The sequence below is a fragment of the Pisolithus orientalis genome (assembly GCF_024613125.1).
Source record: "Pisolithus orientalis strain OTSU chromosome Unknown F5J12scaffold_20, whole genome shotgun sequence".
Lineage (NCBI taxonomy): Eukaryota > Fungi > Basidiomycota > Agaricomycetes > Boletales > Pisolithaceae > Pisolithus > Pisolithus orientalis.
The window spans coordinates 119924-137897 of record NW_026260801.1 but is presented as its reverse complement, the minus strand read 5'-3'; the positions used below and the strand labels follow the sequence as shown (position 1 = coordinate 137897).

General features: G+C 47.4%; 5 protein-coding genes across 5 annotated transcripts; 3 read left to right on the top strand and 2 right to left on the bottom strand.

Annotated features, from left to right (window-relative positions):
• Positions 1 to 44: 44 nt before the first annotated feature.
• On the top strand, positions 45 to 5829 carry F5J12DRAFT_206114 (Urb2/Npa2 family-domain-containing protein). Its single transcript, XM_051738410.1, has 14 exons — positions 45 to 622; positions 678 to 755; positions 813 to 1559; positions 1622 to 2512; positions 2573 to 2778; positions 2844 to 3031; positions 3097 to 3551; positions 3613 to 3719; positions 3771 to 3950; positions 4006 to 4172; positions 4223 to 4444; positions 4501 to 4674; positions 4735 to 4868; positions 4925 to 5829. The coding sequence occupies exons 1-14, from the start codon at positions 137 to 139 to the stop codon at positions 5594 to 5596; spliced, it is 4707 nt and encodes a 1568-aa protein (XP_051598712.1). The 5' UTR covers positions 45 to 136; the 3' UTR covers positions 5597 to 5829.
• A 1024-nt stretch (positions 5830 to 6853) lies between these two features.
• On the bottom strand, positions 6854 to 9110 carry F5J12DRAFT_783756 (uncharacterized protein; the record flags this gene model as incomplete). The annotated part of the gene is made up of 11 exons (XM_051742905.1): positions 6854 to 6975; positions 7038 to 7290; positions 7349 to 7406; positions 7447 to 7532; positions 7584 to 7701; positions 7907 to 8043; positions 8069 to 8258; positions 8313 to 8382; positions 8452 to 8757; positions 8811 to 8907; positions 8967 to 9110. The coding sequence occupies 11 exons, from the start codon at positions 9108 to 9110 to the stop codon at positions 6854 to 6856; spliced, it is 1581 nt and encodes a 526-aa protein (XP_051598711.1).
• A 148-nt stretch (positions 9111 to 9258) lies between these two features.
• Positions 9259 to 11187, bottom strand: F5J12DRAFT_839977 (uncharacterized protein). Its single transcript, XM_051746093.1, has 7 exons — positions 11048 to 11187; positions 10936 to 10994; positions 10886 to 10902; positions 10294 to 10824; positions 10171 to 10269; positions 9923 to 10108; positions 9259 to 9862 (listed from the first exon to the last, which is right to left on the bottom strand). The coding sequence occupies exons 1-7, from the start codon at positions 11181 to 11183 to the stop codon at positions 9457 to 9459; spliced, it is 1434 nt and encodes a 477-aa protein (XP_051598710.1). The 5' UTR covers positions 11184 to 11187; the 3' UTR covers positions 9259 to 9456.
• Positions 11188 to 11206: 19 nt separating this feature from the next.
• F5J12DRAFT_206031 (uncharacterized protein) lies at positions 11207 to 13451 on the top strand. Its single transcript, XM_051738409.1, has 9 exons — positions 11207 to 11778; positions 11837 to 12306; positions 12358 to 12390; positions 12440 to 12612; positions 12676 to 12758; positions 12815 to 13018; positions 13070 to 13208; positions 13254 to 13335; positions 13383 to 13451. The coding sequence occupies exons 1-9, from the start codon at positions 11565 to 11567 to the stop codon at positions 13407 to 13409; spliced, it is 1425 nt and encodes a 474-aa protein (XP_051598709.1). The 5' UTR covers positions 11207 to 11564; the 3' UTR covers positions 13410 to 13451.
• A 1949-nt stretch (positions 13452 to 15400) lies between these two features.
• F5J12DRAFT_205992 (uncharacterized protein) lies at positions 15401 to 16572 on the top strand. The gene is made up of 7 exons (XM_051738408.1): positions 15401 to 15458; positions 15617 to 15710; positions 15859 to 15917; positions 16033 to 16090; positions 16152 to 16154; positions 16216 to 16309; positions 16392 to 16572. Exons 3-7 carry the CDS (start codon positions 15859 to 15861, stop codon positions 16490 to 16492), a joined length of 315 nt encoding a protein of 104 aa, XP_051598708.1. The 5' UTR covers positions 15401 to 15458; positions 15617 to 15710; the 3' UTR covers positions 16493 to 16572.
• The last annotated feature ends 1402 nt before the right edge of the window (positions 16573 to 17974 follow it).

Sequence of the window (17974 nt, the reverse complement as noted above, 5' to 3'; positions counted from 1 at the left end):
TAATGTTGGTCACACAATCTGTGACATGTGGCTCTTGCATAACCGCCAAAATGCATGGAATTTTCCTCAGCCCGTTCGTATCCGTTATGAGATAATCAACTGTAGTTTCTTTTTTGGTCGAACTATGTTCTGAGCTATGCACACCCGCTTCACTATCCACGCTCTCGTCCGCCTTCTCAAGGCCCCCACAGACCCACCTTCACCAGACGGACCATTCAAAATCGACATCGCGAATGATGTTTGGTCGGATACGTCGTTTGGTGCTGTGAAAACGGCCGAAGTTCTTGTCGAATGGCTGCTGGCCTCTCTCGCACGCGATGGAAGGAGCTCCATATCAAATCCTAAATATTGGTTGCTGCTACAGCAGACACTCTCGTCTTCTGTGTCCTCTGCTCGCCCCTGGAGATCCTGGCTCCTGCCGCTAGTCTATCGTAACAACTTTGCAGGAATTGTCAAGGAACTTATCTCCCTTTCACACGCCCCCGACGTCGATCTTGGCGGTGTATATGCACCTGCACGTGCCGTGTTTGCGACATTATGGCCCTGGGCTGAGAAAAGAGCTGGCATGGATTCTCTCATGGAATGCCTCACAGCCGTATTGGGCGTTTCTGTGCCTTGGAACGTGAGTGGGAAATCAGTTGTATTTGGGGATGCGCTCTCTCAGACAGAATGTTCAGGATGATTTGGCGTGGATATGTATCATGGTAGTCGAATCATACAGAGAGGCTCTTGGGAAATTCGGGAACAAGAAGAAGGTGATCTTCCTACATTCTACCTTCTGTTTGTTTTCCGTGCCAATTTACACATACTAGCTATACACTATCTTCCTTTCGACACACATGCTCCATTGGACTCGTACCCTTTCGCCCTCCGTAGCTTCTCAGTCGTTGAATGCACAATCAAGCCAAGAAGACCCGTCGTCGAAAACCCCGAAACAACTTCATGACACTCTTTACTATGCAGGTATCGAGACGCTATTCTCCGTCGAAGGTCTCAGGCAGCCTCTCGATACGTTATTGGATGCACTTTCGCGCGTATGCACAGACCATCATGGCCTTTCCCTCCTGCCATGCCTTTTTGCTGCCCGTCTTTGTGCAGTAAATCGCCACCGCACAACGCTTTTCCCCTCTTCCTCCGGGTCGGCATCTCCTACCCTGGCCATTCGTGAGGCCGTGCGCGCTGATGCAATGGAGGTTTGGGAGTCCTGCTGGAAGGTTCTTTTACGCAATACCGTAACGATGGACTCCGGACCGCAAAGGAAGGGCGCATGGATGGCGCTCGTAGGGATCTTGGACGTGATCGAAAAGGAGCGCCTGTATACCCCGCACACAACTGTTGGGTCGGGTAATTGGAACGCGGCTCCCGGTCGTGATGCGGAGTCTGCTTTGATAGAAGCGAGGGAGCTTGCGCTAGTCACAGTCGAGCGGGCTGGTCAAGTTTGTAACTCGAATGACATGTCGGTCGTGACTCTGGCAATAGATGTTCTCGACGTACTGGTAAGAGTTGAGTATGAACTGATAGGCAGCGAGACGCGGAGGTTACTGGGCGCTATTGTTAGTGTAAGTAGTAGTAAATTACGTCTTGGTGTACCTCGCAGACTGACTTTCTTCGATTTTTTTAGTTGGTGCGCCCGCTCTCCTTGCGGACAGCGGATGCGATTGAGCGACTACTTTCGGACCTTCTCGAGTATCACACCAAGACCCGCACGGTACACATCTACATCCTCACGCTTCTTACTGCCCTCTCTTCACTCAGCCTGCCCGAGTCGGTCTCCTCGCAATCTCTCCCTATACCACCGCATGACGTGATGTTCAGTCCACTTCGGACACACCTTTCGTGGCTCACTAGAGCTCTCCGTACGGCTTTGACGCCTGTACAATCTGTAGAATTGGGGCCGGCTGTTTTGGAAGAACTTACGCGGGTGTGGAAAGCATACACTGCTGAAAGAGGTCGAAGTCGACGCGGCGATAAGCGACGAAAAACTGACGAAGGGGAGGAGATACCAACAAAAGGACACGATGATGACGATGGCACGCTGCGGTCGAAGTGCCACTCGTTAGCAGTTGGATTTGCTTATGTTGCCCGCGTGTCCGGCGCCGTTCTCGCGAGCCTCCCCCCATATGCGTATGTCCCCGACACTCAGGATCCAGGAGTCCCGTGGGATGAGGTTGGGAAGCTGGGGTGGGATATCGCCTGGGAGTGCATGCGTCACGGACGAGGTGAGTGGCAAGAAGTAGCTCCCCAACGCGAAGACGAAAGCAAGAGAAAGAAGCGCAAGAAGCGGCAACGCGAAAGGGAGCGGCAGGATTCTGATATGCTAACTTCGGATGACGTCGTCGCTTCTGCTGCGTTGCGATGTCTATGTGATGTCCGCGCCCGATTGATACGAGTTGCGAGCTCGCCAACGCCTGTGACGCTAGGCCAAAGTGACGTATTAGGAAGCGATGAAATCGAGGAGTTGCTGGGCGTCGTCCGGGACGAAGGCACGTCTGCAGAATTAGTACTAGAAATCGTGCGTATGGCCTATGTTACTATTCTTTTCTCTGTGCTAACTGCATCCACACATGTACAGGTCAGGACACTCTTCGCGCAAGTTTCCCAAACGCGCGGCTTCCAACATGCTCAGGCTGGTGCCATTATCAAGACGAGCATCGATATTTTAATTCGCCACTTCTCCCCTCAAAGTCGATGGTGCGGCTCTTCAGCAGCGCTTACGCGGGAAAACTTGGGCGTTGCCCTACTTTACGTGTTAGCTGATCGGTGGATAGACGTCGTCGAGTGCGTTCCTTCGATTGCCCCAGATTCGTATCTCATCGGAAACGTCGCCCTACTGTAATATTCAGTGCAGCCGCTCCGGAAGAGGTGCTCCAGAGGTTCATCTGCCTTCTCTTGACCATTCGATTGGAACTTCCATTTGGAACTACCAACGAACTTGACGGACAGTTGGGTTCACACTACGACATTTCACCCCGCGACATTCTTCTCCTTGTTCTAAGGAATGCACAGTTCTGGGAGTTGCCCAATATGCGAAGTGCGTTTCCAGTTGGTTGGCCGTTCCGTCAAATAATTTCTTGCATTTATCCTTCGGTTCTGCAGGTGCCTTCCTGTCGTTTGCATTAAAGCAGACTTCCCTTCTGTCCTCATCTTGCTTCCTTTCTGGGTCTACTGGGACTAACGGACTTGACAAACTTGAGCTTTTACGTGCAAGTGAAGTTTACACTCTTCTTATGTATGTACCTCCCGAGTACTTCACCCGGGCCTCTCGCATGGAACTTGTAAAGAGAGCGGTAGGTGGTGACGTCGCCACATGCTCGGTACTTCAGGTCGTAAGTGGCGGCGGGACAGCGGATCGGAGTGACAGGGAGCACTTGGGGAAGGGAAAGGATATGGTTGATTCACCGCAAATATCTGATGCTGGGTATGAGATGGACATGGACGAAGAAGACGATTCTGGAGTGCGAATGCTCAGAGAACTCTGCGTCCACCATCTCACGGTATTCCGTGCCTTCCTGTATCGTATGGGCCAGTTTACGAACGCGCTGGATTGCACCGTAAGTTGGCGATTATCTTGTCGGATTCGCTTTCCATTTCCCAGTGATTGAACTTTATTAGACATCTCGTGCATACGTCGAACATTTACTGCAGTCACCATCAAGATTGGCCATGTCGCCAGATGCACTTACAAAAGAGACGTTAAATCTTGTCTCGTTTCACCTATTGTAAGTTTTTTACACGAATTTCTGGCCTGGTACAATTACTGGTCATCCTAGTACTCTCCTCCGTGCTCAGAATTCCGAGGCATCAGCAGCGGTGGCCAGCATACTGAGTAGTCTTGTTGCTGCTCAACCATTCTCCGATACATTGTCGCAGGGATTATGGCAACATGTGCTTACCCGATCTGTTGTGTTCCGGCTCATTGAATGTCTAAGAGAACACCATTCTCCAGGAAGGTGAAATTTACTTTTGGAAAGTTTGTCCAGTATTGCTTCTGACGTGCGTACGTAGCCTTGCGACAGTTGTTGTATCCGCGCTGAGAACACTGTACGAATCCTTTACACCCGTCTTCGTCTCAGACGGGGGACAATCCAGAACCAGTGGCGCACTTGCATTGAGCGACCACGTTGAAGCTCGTTCTTATGCGTTATCGTTTGGGCGGTGGCTAGGGATTGACAGTACGTAAAGCCATTGCTGAGCTGCGTGTATACTTGCTCAACTTTTGCAGTAACTGGTAGCGTTGCGCCGATAGGCATAAAATTAGCGACTGGGGTTATGCGAAGCCCACTGCGCAGTCCCTCGCTGCCGGTAGGTGCAGACCGTGCAACGATGTGTCCTCGTGTACTGGCTCTGCTGTTCGAGGAGCTTCGATGTTTCCCCAATATTTCGGACTCGGCATACCTCGAGATAATCGCGGCACTGTATTCAATACATGGCACTGAGATAGAAGGTAATCCATCGTTCGACATCGGTTTCAGCTTTAAACATCTCACGCCATTGCTGTAGTGCGCGACACCCTGGATATGCAAGTCACGAAGGCCACAGCAGAACTGTCGGTAGACAGTTTTGCACGCCTGCTCAGTGTGATAGGAGAAGGAATCGAGGACCCTTGGCTTCCGGTGGGCCAATGCAAAAGCTTGATACACCTCTCGACGATCTTGCTGCATGATACACCCCAAGGTCTGTATCAATCTCCTATTCTGATTATAAGTGGCAGGGTTCGGTAACGTGACACCACAGGGACTCTTAAGGTGGTCCAAGTATTCGTAACGCGCTGTCTCGATGCCTTCAACGATCAACCTCACCTATACGGAGGTTCAACGGAATTGAAAGAACACTATTTGGAACTGATCGCGAAGCATTGTTCTGACAGAGTGAGTGTCATCGCTCGAAACACTTTGGTCAATGTCATTCTTATATCCAATGGCAGCCCGCTGCTGTGCGTTCAGCCGACCTCGGAAACATCTGGTCTTTGCTCTGTAAAATCCTATCGGGGTCCACCGACCACGACACCGCCACCTCGTTTGCGACTTTTCACTGCATCGTTTCTATAGCAGGCTCTCTCGTTCGTCTGAGACGTGACATAGTTATTCATACGCTCCCGCATCTAGCCTTCGTCTTGCATCGTTTGCTGTTGATAATGAGGCGCATGCGCCCCCAGCTAGGCGCTAAGCAGAGTAAACTCGTCGCGGGAACACTTCCGTCTTGGATTTCACCATCCCAGCCGCTCGGCATTGCCGAAAGCCGTGCTCTTAGTCGACTTCTCACCGCACTCACCGTCAAAACCGTCCCTCATACGCACACAACACAACATATCGCGATTGCCGCCGAAACACAAAAAGCTGAATCGCTGGCAAAGCCTTTCGCAAAGCATGTAGGACACGTCCTCTTGGCATACATCGACTCTATGAACAACCCGTTGTGTATCCTAACACCGGATATACGACGAGAACTCGAGCCTGGGCTATTCTCATTATGTGAAATGCTTGGCGAGTACAATCGAGATGCTCTGATGGTCTCTGCACTGGATTCCGGCGGCAAGACTCTCATGAAGTCGCTCTGGAGGGAGTATGAGAAGCAGCGATATGTAGGGAAGGGGTAACACGATATGTATCTGTGGCCTTAGAAATGTCTTCGCCTCTCAGCGAGCAACAAAATCGTCCGTCAAGGGAAGGAGCACCGAGGCATATGTTCTAGAAGCTAATCTATTCAAGTTTAGTTGGAAAAGCCTACGTAGTGGCATATTACAAGCGACTAAGGCATGGAGATTAATAGGTGTCCCATTAGATAGTTATGCAAATTTTGTAAGAGGCTCTGCAACTTCCATGGCTATCCGTTGGAGTCACACACAGCGCGAAGGATAGGATCTCAACTGGTGGAGGTAAGGGAGGATAAGGCGGTAGCCAGAACGCAGCACTCACTGGTGGTGCAATTTGGAGACGAAGCTTGGGTCACATACTGTGGAAGGGAGCAAAGAGACATGTTGCTTGTGGATTTCCCAACTGCACGACCGAGTATTGTGGAAAAATGTTTTTGGAAACCAGATCCTCGAAGGAGCTGGGGAAGCCCTACTGTGCTATGGTGTCTGGTGTGAAGGACGGGGCGAGCATGGAAACATAAAGCCGCTGAGAAGATCGGTAGTACGTTTCACCAGGAGCACAACTAGTGCACCTATCGAGCTGGCTTGGTACCGCGGAGAGCATGGGACGAGTCCCCCTGATATTGCAATGAGCAATGGAAGATAACAAGGAAGGATCGATGGTCGAGTCTTCCTCTCGCCGATACATCACCGGGACGCGGTCAGACGACGAGAAGAAGTGGGACGGTCCAACAGGAACTTGGTGGTCGTAGTTTACGGTTCAATTTTGCATTGACGCGTCGACACACCATTCATTTGGCGTTGTTTATCTTCCACTACCTATGTTCAACAATGCAGTATGCTGATTTACACAACATCTACAAGGTATATTGTGACCACATAAGTGATTACCTGACATTTATGATGGTGTGGTGAGCCTCGGAGCAAGAACATGAATTAGTGTGTGTTATGTAAGCAGGTGTGACTAGTGTTGTCCCGACTACTTGTGTGCCATCAGGCAAGTCTGAGGCCCATGAACACATCTGCTGGCTAGCATTGAGTAAATACGGGATCAACGTCAACCATCCAGTTCTGTCCGAATGTATTAGGCTACTAGCTGTCCACAAATAGCAGTGCATTACTACATCCTAGAGGGATCATGCCTCGTCACCATGGGTATTTACAATTGAGGGGAGTCCCATATTGACACAGATGTAGTCACACTGGTGTGGCTGTGTGAAAATTTTGATTCCATCTTTGCCATGATTGCCAATTCCACTGTCACTCGAGGGGAATCAGTAACTTGACACTGTGATGCAGTTGGTTACCATATGGTGTCACTGTGTGGGTCATCACATCAAATAAGACCATTCCATCATGCCCATTCACTGTCATTGGGGAACCTGACAAGGGGCAGCAAAGAAGGTCAGTTTTACTGGGTGTATCATTGGTATTAGATGTGTACCTTGAATATCTGTGAAGACCAATTTATGCTTGCTGTACTCATATGCAAAATGAGCAAAGGCTGAAATAGTAATTCCAAGTTTGTCTGTTGAAGATGAGTGCTCCAGTGTGCCACTAAACTTCATAACTGTTGTAGTCCGTTGAGGCTTGACAAGCCAAACAGCACCACCATAGTAATTCCCACAGTCTGATTCACCAGATGCAGCAGACAACATCTCATGTTCACAGAGCAGGAAACCTTCAGAAAACACTATCTATGCCATTGGCACAGGTTATTAAGACATAGGGATAGTTAAGGCTGAGTAAACATACCTGAAAAGATGCTGACACCCTGTTGCTTTGCAAGTTCACAGAAATGGCCCAGAAACCACTTTCCCAAGTTAAGTCAGACTAGTTCAGCCTCGAGGTACTTCTTGTTGTCAGTAGTTGTCATGGATTCACCAGTGCCAATGTCAAAGAAACATTTGGCAACAAAAAGATCTCCATTGAGCATTAGCTGAAAGCTGTAAGCAAATGACTAAAAGTGTGATGTGCCTTAGTGACGAACCTTATAAACCTTCTTTGTCTGGCCTTTTGAAAACACATCAGATCCCAGGAAACCCTTGATTGTTTCAACACTGTCATCTGGCCACACAATTTTGACTTCACCTGTCTCAGGCACCATGCTGCAAACTGCATGTAGAAAGGTCACTGAGGTTGAAGGTCCTGATGTAGTATGAGACAGAGATGTTAATGATGGTGTGGGAATGAAGGTCAATGTGAGTCCAAGGTGACCTGTAGTAGTTGAGGTATATATTGCAATTAATATGAGTCAACAATTTGAAATTGAGACTTGCCATGTTGCACCTTTTTGTGTGGTCAATGAGTTACAGTTCTAAGGGCAGTATCCTCATCAGAGGAGTGATCCACAGCAGGGTGCTTTTGGGTGGACATAGTGCAGCTACCTGGCACTTCCCCATGAACATGTTCACACCAGTCAATAAACTTTTGGCAATTAGAACTACAGACTTTGATTGCAAGCACAAAACTCACTGCTTCACAGTCAACATAGAGTTCCAAGAAGAGGGCTGGTCCTTTCACTTCCTTGGATTGGGCATCCCTTGGTTTGTAGAAATCTGCTGACTCGCCAAGCATGTATGCATTATACACATATCCAACAGTTTTAGTTTGATCACCTGGCTGGAAATTCTTGTTTCCAGGAAAACAAAACTGAACTTCACCCCTACCACACACTGTAAGTATGGAATCTGGGGCCAGTGATGTGAAGCTCACTTACAATACCAACCCTAAACCCTCATCTTTTTCCCAGTTGACATTAAGGGCAGTGAGAGAATCCTCAAGGACCTCTGTGGTGCAAATGTCAGAGAGCCCAAGTGGCTAAATGGGCAGTAATAAACATTTAGTATATTTCTCACCAGTAAGGTAAACATCCTTTGCCCAAAGTTTCATCCACTTCCTATATGCATCACCAGCATTGCATTGCTTTGAGGCACCTTTGATTTGGACTTCAATAGCAATTTTGATCTTGTCACTGCCTGGTTGACCACCACCATTCCATGCATAATTGAGGCCAGCAGTTGTGTTCAGAGTGTTTGGAAGTCCAGATGTATTTGGTGATTTCTGCAAGTGGACACTAGCCAACACTGCCTGTGCTTGCCTTGCAGTTTCAATGGCATCATGCATGACCTGACTTGTGCCAGTACTGCTATCACAGTTACCAACTAGCATTGCACCAATCTCAGTCCAGTAATTACTCATTTATAATTGATCACACCTTGGTTGGCTGCAGGTGATGCAGTTTCACAAGTTCCGCACATCTCTCCCTGTAAATTTTTCCATGCCATGCCACATCCTTTGCATTGTGGCATTGCCTGTAAGCAATAGTCAGTAGGTACTTTGCAAAGTCAGGAATCCATGTGTATCAACATACCTGCCATAACTTGATGTCTGCAGAGCCAGCTTGAAAAGAAGCTAATTTATGGCATTTTGCATAGATCCCAGGTTGAGTCTTGTGAGGAAAGATCTGCCCACAGCCATCACCATCACTAGCTTCACACTGTGAAAGAATGGCCATTCTTAGGTTAAAGACTGAAAGGAATGCACTTGACAAAAGAGAGAATCAAACTGGGGAGTACCTGTAAGGACAGAATGGTGTTGTTGGATGACACTGAACTGTAGTGTGCCCAGCCCATTTTATATGACTTGGATTGTGCAGTACATGTGGCCTTCATATGCAGATGGATCAAAATTCTATGTACATCATGTCAAGCCTGCAGTTTCCATGTACATTATTTCCATGGCTGGTGATATCCTTTGTGTTGCTAAAATGGGAGTAGCATTTTGTTGCATGTGGAGTTGTGACCACAGAGATGCTGCTACATCTCAGACTCGTATTAAGTTCTGATCTGTGAAATAGCTAATCAACGTAAATACGGATATAAGAGCTCATCAACCTGAAGTTCATCGACAAGGATTTCCTCCATTTGTTGAAAAATAGCCCAGCCTCCGTGCAGCGTGAAGTTGGGACATCCAATTTCTTCATAGATCCTTTCGGCCAAATTACCAAACTCTTCACTTACCCAACACATTGACACATCTCTCGAAACTGGGATTTCATGCCTCAGTGCATCAATTACGTCTTGGGTAACGGGAACCTTGCAGTCCTGTCCACCTTGTGATGCTGGGAGAGTGAATGCATGTCGTGGAGAGGTACCTGAAGCATTGGATTTTCGTTTCTGGTAGCGAATGCGGTGGTTATTCCAATACTCCACAAAAGAATCCAATTCGCCCCGCAAAATTTTCGGCCAGAGCCAGTAGAAGAGTTGCCTAATGGCAATGCCATCCGTCAGGTAAAGAAAAATATGGGTAGTGAATGAAGCAACGCACTTGTGAAGAGATTTATTTGGGTGATATGCTCCATCATGTAGTCCGCTTCGTAGCAAAATTTTTACATTAATACCCTTCGTATCAAGAAACCAGTGCCACAAGCCCTCAATGGGTGTATTATGGACACTCTTCAAGAACTGGAATGGCGGGTATTGGTTGGCATCGATGTTAGGTGCAAAAACCGTGCTAGCATACACAAGCAGGGTTTAGTATATTTATTAGCAGTGAACTAAGGAATTGTAATATACCACAGTGCTGTCTGGTTGGCGAAAATGATACCTGTTTCTGAGCCTCTGTCAGTAACAAATGTCGGAGGTATTGCTTCCACATCAATATTGAGTACGAAACTGCAAGGGAAACAAGCATAACACTAACCCATGTACTTTGTGATGTAGTCGAGGTGCACATGGCCAATTGTCGCTGCAAGCCGATGGTTTGGAACTACAACAAGATGGAGAAGAAAACTACTCCATTGGTCCTTTATCCCATATATGTCAAGTCCTACACCGCCCATCTGCAAAGCCTGTGCATTCAACTTCGCAAAACCATCCGCATGATGCTGGTGATTTGGCCCAATAGCCGATAAGGTCGATCGGCCAACTTGCTTGCCACGAGGAAACCGTGCATTCAACCCATCTGGTGCATGGCAGGCAAGCACAGTGCGTACAAAATCACTAGATAAATAAATGCATAAGGAATGTTTGTATGACATATAAGGGTCGCACCGAGGCAGGGGCATTCCTTCACTACTCGAAAGTGATGTGATCGTTCGGACTCCATTTGCCTGGTTGACATCATTCGCAACTTTCTCCAGAACAGCTTGGGTTGCAATATCAGTCGGGGGTGGCTTTCGTGGACTTGGACCGTCACACTGCTTGTTTAGTTCATGCAACCGGGACTTCCTGCCAAAAGTATGGTAGTGTCAGCTTGATAGCATAGACGGAATCAAATCCTTGGCCTAACTTGACAGTAAGTTGGAACTCAGAGTTCAGTCTTGCCAAACGTTCCTACACCGTGAGTCGTTCCTTGGCATACTGATGGAGTGCCTCACGAAGGACATCTTCAGGAGGATCTGTGTTGCAGCAACATCAGCTAGTCAGCCAGTGATATACTAATGGGACAAACACTGCTTGACTCCGTATCCATTGACACCCGTTTGATTGTGTGCCATCCAAGTCCAGTATTGAGCATGCACTGAACTTCGCAGAGTCGGCGCAGCGCAGCGCAAGGCCTTGCGGCAGTGTTCTCGCTTACATAACATACACGCATCATCCGGCCTCCGAGTCGTACCCACGACCTGAACCTACACTCTTGCCTACTAATCTCTTATGAGGTCACGATATACCTTGCATCACGTCAATCAGCATACTGTATTCTGAGCTGTGTAGCACATAGGTGGTGAAAGATAACAATAAACAACGCCAAACGAATGGTGTGTCGACGCGTCAATGCAAAATTGAACCGTGGACTTCTCGACTACCACACACGTGTCAGGCTGCGCACCACAGATAGGCACGTTGATTCAACGCAACTTGACTCCGCAGCCGTTTGCCCTTCGCACACCACCACCATCGTTCCCTACAATCATAGCACGCTACTGTTCGAGACATCCTAAGATCTTTTTGCTCATCTTCACATCACCATGGCGCCGTGCTCTCTTCGTTCCTGGTGGCGTTCGTTGCGGGGTTCTCAACCTCCGAGTGGCAATGTTGGTGTGATATTCCCCACCGAAGCCACTTCTTCAGGTGCTCCGGACGCGATCGTCCCTACACGGGCTTCAGATGATTGCTTAGATCCTACCGAGGCCAAAAAGCAGATTGATCGCATCCCTTCTCAAGCCCCGAGTGGCAATGCTGGTGTGTTACTAGTTCCGATTCCAACTGAAGCCACTCCTTCATGTTGCTTCGCATGCAGTCATCTCTACACGGGCTTCAGACGATCGCTTGGATCCTGCCGAGGCCAAAAAGCAGATTGATCGCATCCATTCTCAAACACTGAATCGCAACGCTGGTATATTACTCCCCACTGAAGCCACTTCTTCAGTTGCACCGGATGCAGTCGTCCCTACACAGGTTTCGGACTATCGTTTAGATCCTACCGAGGCCAAAAAGCAGATTGATCGCATCCCTTCTCAAACACTGAGTCGCAACGCTGGTATATTACTCCCCACTGAAGCCACTTCTTCAGTTGCACCGGATGCAGCCGTCTCTACACAGGTTTCGGACTATCGTTTAGGTCCCACCCAGGCCAAAAGGCGGATTGATCACATCCCTCGTTTTCGCATTCTTGTCATGGGCAGAGCAAATGCGGGTAAAACGACTGTTTTACAGCGGGTCTGTAACACTACGGACCAGCCCGAGATCTTCGATGGAAACGGAGAGAAGGTATGTGGATGTGTCATGTGCTTCGTATTTGTAAGCATGTCATTCTGTCAGGTTGATACTGGGGCGGTGGAGGGTTCACTGGGGGTAAGGCCACCGTGTGAAATTACATGGTGCTCACATCAAACTTATGCAGCGTGGCTACCATAACATTGAAGATGAGCTAGTGTTTAAAAGTAACCCGCGCTTTGTGTTCCATGACTCATGTGGATTTGAGGCGGGGAGCGAGGCAGAGTTTGATGAGATGAAGAAATTTGTTATAGATCAAGCAAAGTCCACAAAACTGGAGAAGAGAATACATGCAATTTGGTAGGGACATGTCTGACTAGTGCCACTGGGGGTCCACTGACCTGGATTTTGTGATTGATTTAGGTATTGCATTCCATTGAATGAAAGGCATAGGATGGTCACGGCTGCTGAAAGGAAGTTCTTTAATGAGTGTGATTCAGGACATGGTATGTGTACACAAATATCACATCATATTTAGTGCAAGGGTTTAGGATTTGTGCAGTTCCTGTGATTGTGCTACTAACAAAGGCAGACACCTTGTATCTTGATGCATTCCAGGAGCTCAGGAGAAGTGGGTTAACTGGAGATGATGCAAAGAAAAAGGTGCCAGAGGTAGAAAGACAGCTGCAAAAGAGCTGTCTGGAAAAGATCAAAGGGTGGCTGAATGCACTGAAGTTTCCACCTCAAAGCTACCTGATGCTCACTGGTAAGTATGTCATGAATAAAAAAAACTGCAGGTTGGCATGTATCTCTCCAGGCATGGAACAGGAGAGTGCAGATTGTGAAGAGTTATTGAGATGCACAGCAAATACTTTGACAGAGGAAGGGCTGCAAGGACTGCTTATATCATCACAGCAGTCAAACTTGGGACTCTGCATGGAATTTGCCATAATGGAGTGAGTGGTAAAAATGAAGTTCTACAGGGTACTGATTACAGAAAGGACATTGAAGAGGGCCATGATCAAAGTGGTTGATCAGAACCTGGGCAGCTTACAATATGAGCTTGCATCATGGTTCCCATTTGTAAGCAACCAGTGTGTTGGGGGAATTAGAGGCTAATTAGGTGATAGGTGGTGTGTGAAATTCTGCAAGACTAAGTTTAGCTGATACTAAAGGTGATTGTGGTTGTTGTGTTGGACTGGGGTTTACAGAAAGTGAGTGGATCATGGCGGATGGTGGTGGATGCATGCTGACATGTTCACTCCCACTCTGTTGCACTGGGGTTCATAGGCAGTGAGTGGAGTCATACCAGATGACAGTGGATACATGTTGATGTGTTCACCCTCCCTGCTGGACTGGGGTTCATAGTATGTAAGTGGAGCCATGGCAGATGGTGGTGGATGCATGCTGACATGTTCACTCCCACCCCATTGGACTGGGGCTCATAGGAAGTGAGTGGAATGATGGCAGATGGTGGATGCATGCTGACATGTTCACTTCCACCCTGTTGGACTGGGGTTCATAGAGAGTGAGTGGAGTGATGGCAGATGGTGGATGCATGCTGACATGTTCACTCCCACCCTGTTGGACTGGGGTTCATAGAGAGTGAGTGGAGTGATGGCAGATGGTGGTGGGTGCATACTGACATGTTCACTTCCACCCTGTTGGACTTGGGTTCATAGGTTGTGAGTGGAGGGATGGCAAATGGTGGCAGATGCATGCTGACATGTTCACTCCCACCCTGTTGGACTGGGGTTCATAGTTTGTGAGTGGAATCATTGCAGATGGTGGTGGATGTATGCTGACATGTCCACTCCCACGCTGTTGGACTGGGGATTACAGAATGTGAGTGAAGTCATGACAGATGGTGGTGGATGCATGCTGACATGTTCACTCCCACCCTGTTGCACTGGGGCTCATAGAGAGTGAGTGGAGTCATACCAGATCACAGTAGATGCATATTGACATGTTCACCCTCCCTGCTGGACTGGGGTTCATAGGTTGTGAGTGGAGCCATGGCAGATGGTGGTGGATGCATGCTGACATGTTTACACCCACCCTATTGGACTGGGGCTCATAGGAAGTGAGTGGAGTGATGGTAGATGGTGGTGGATGCATGCTGACATGTTCACTCCCACCCTCTTGCACTGGGGTTCATAGGGAGTGAGTGGAGTGATGGTGGATGGTGGTGGATGCATGCTGACATGTTCACACTCCCACCCTGTTGGACTGGTGTTCATAGTTTGTGAGTGGAATCATGGCAGATGGTGGTGGATGTATGCTGACATGTCCACTCCCACTCTGTTGGACTGGGGTCTACAGAAAGTGAGTGGAGTCATGATAGATAGTGGTGGATGCATGCTGACATGTTCACTCCCACCCTGTTGCACTGGGGTTCATAGTATGTAAGTGGAGTCATACCAGATGACAGTAGATGCATGTTGACATGTTCACCCTCCCTGCTGGACTGGGGTTCATAGCATGTAAGCGGAGCCATGGCAGATGGTGGTGGATACATGCTGACATGTTCACACCTGCCCCATTGGACTGGGGCTCATAGGAAGTGAGTGGAGTGATGGCAGATGGTGGTGGATGCATGCTGACATGTTCACTCCCACCCTGTTGGACTTGGGTTCATAGATTGTGAGTGGAGCCATGGCAGATGGTGGTGGATGCATGCTGACATGTTCACTCCCACCCTGTTGCACTTGGGTTCATAGATTGTGAGTGGAGCCATGGCAGATGGTGATGGATGCATGCTGACATGTTCACTCCCACCCTGTTGCACTTGGGTTCATAGGTTGTGAGTGGAGTGATGGCAAATGGTGGCAGATGCATGCTGACATGTTCACTCCCACCCTGTTGCACTTGGGTTCATAGGGAGTGAGTGGAGTGATGGTGGATGGTGGTGGATGCATGCTGACATGTTCACTCCCACCCTGTTGTGCTGGGGTTCATAGTTTGTGAGTGGAATCATGGCAGATGGTAGTGGATGCATGCTGACATGTCCACTCCCACCCTGTTGGACTGGGGTTTGCAGAAAGTGAGTGGAGTCATGACAGATGGTGGTGGATGTATGCTGATATGTTCACTCCCACCCTGTTGGACTGGGGTTCATAGGGAGTGAGTGGAGTGATGGTAGATGGTGGTGGTGGATGCATGCTGACATGTTCACTCCCATCTTGTTGGACTGTGGTTCATAGAGAGTGAGTGAAGTCACACCAGATGGTGGTGGGTGCATGCTGACATGTTCACTTCCACCTTGCTGCACTGGGGTTCATAGCAAGTGAGTGGAGCCATGGTAGGTGGTGGAGGATGCATGCTGACTATATTCATCACTGCTTTGCTTGACTTGCATGCATAGGATGTGAGTGGATGGATGCAAAATGGTGGCCATGGATAGTTGCTGAATGTGATTCTCTCTCCTACCCCATTGCATTTGCATTCATAGCATGTGAGTTATGTTGTGGCAGCATTGCATCTGCTGGAGGAAAATTTATACTCACAATCCCTATTATTTCACTTTTGGCCTCTGGATCTTAGAGAGTGAGTGTTGTGGACATTCCCCATTTAGCATGCTTTTCACAAGGTCTGCTCATCAAACAGATGGTGTGCTTGATCACTGCATGTATCTCTACTATATTATTGAGACATTGCCTTAGGATGTAGGTGCAATCTTTTGATGGAGTATGCCTTTTTTCTTACATCTCCTTTGTCATTCTCAGCATGTTAGTTGTTATAATTCCTCTAACATCCTGACAAAGTTTAACCTATTTCCAGAATGTATGGTTTTGTTCAACATCCCATACTCATTCATTGCCCATATGTTTTACAGTTGGTTTGTCACTCATTTTCCTACTTCAACATTGGTTCATGTTTTACCCTTTGTATCTTGTTAGGTGGTATGTTTCAATTCCTTTTCCCCCTTAGCTGTCTATGACATGTTGAATTGGTTGGTCACAGCAACCAGTTGAACTTGAAAGCAGTTATATCTCTGTCCCTAGATTGTCCACATCAAGGCAGCCTTCCCTGATGGCACTTGCAGAACATGGCATTGGTAAATTATCTCTTGATACTGCTTTAATCTGAAGCTCATGATTACAGGTTGTGTAATTGTCTTTGAATACTTGTTTTTCCAGATGCAGGTCAAGGATGGGTGCACTACAAAGGAGGATTTGCAGCAGGATCTGACAGTGATTGTCAGAAAATATCAGACATCAGGCATCCAAGAAATTGTTAATGCATGCATTGCAGAAGCCTTCCAGCAGCATGGTGAAAGTGTGGATGATTTATGCTCCATGCTTGTGGGTATAGCACAGGCAAACCAGATGTGTAAGACATTCTTTATCACAATGATGGAAGTCCTATTTGAACTGTCCACAGCAAAGAAATTCCTGAAATGAAAAAAAGATAATTTTAACTCTTATGTGCTTCACTGTTCTTGGTTTGTCCTTTGGTTTCCATCTGCTAACCAGTATGAAGATTTGGTTTGTAGCATCTCAATGCCTACAAATGTCTTTTTGAAATTCCCCTATTGCTATGGAGAATCCTGTGAAATTTGGAGTCTGCATGTTATTGTGTACATTCATGTCCTCTTATATAGTCCTATGCACCCTTCAAACTTGAGACCTGATTTCTTGCCATCAGAAGTTGGGGGTTTGTGCTGCCTTTGTATAACCCCATATAGATTGCTGGGATTTGACAATGTATACAACAATCTCCAAAGTCCCATATACATCCAAACTACCACCACAATGTCACATTTCTCACAAATGTGTCCAGTGGTATTAGCCTTTAAATACCAAGACATCCATGTGCATACTGTTATGAATGGATCTTTTCACCATTCATGCAGTTATTATTCTGAGAAGTTTTCAGAAAACAGACTGTTGATAAAGCAAGGAGGCCAATAAAGTTTATGTATAGTCACAAATAAGAGTAGCATGTTGGGGTATGGGACTATTGCTTATCATCAATTTGTCTGGCATGTTCAATATCCATCTCCACTGCAGCATGACTAGTGTAAGGTTGTGGGGAGTTATCTCAAGCTTGCATGTGTGAAGTATACTACATGGTATTCACACTGTTGGAAGATACACAGATAAACTTATTTACAATATTTTCTGAGCCTGGTATACATAAAGCATTGTGTGCACTGAATGTTACAACCCCGAGATGACTACTTGTTCAGGAGGATATCCTTTCAGGGACTACCACACTCAGTAATTAAGAATGTCTTTGAAGCTTGCAGAATATCTGCTGAGCACTCAACAATCAAGGAAATCCTTGAAGAGGTATGCTGCATGGAAATGGTGCAGAAGGCCACAAACATGCATATGAGAATGAGCCATGCTGGCTTTGGATGGAAACCTCCCAGGGATAAAGTGGTTCACACCCACACAGCAAGAGGACTGATCAACACCCTTCATCTAATGAAAACTTTAAATACATAAAGAAAGGGGATACCATTTATTGAAGAAAGACAAATGTTCCAATGAAGCACAACAGACTCCTGAGGAAGGACAGTGCAGACCATCAATCTTGTCAATGAGAACAGGATCACTTGTATGGTAAGGGGAAACAACCCCAGAAGTTCCTATCAGGGATCACCTGCTTCAATTGCAACAAGGAGGGCCATATGGCTCCTGATTGCCCCTTCCTAAAAAGGATAGAGGCAAAAGTGCAGCAAAGCTGTGACTGTTCACAGTCAATGTCCAAGAGG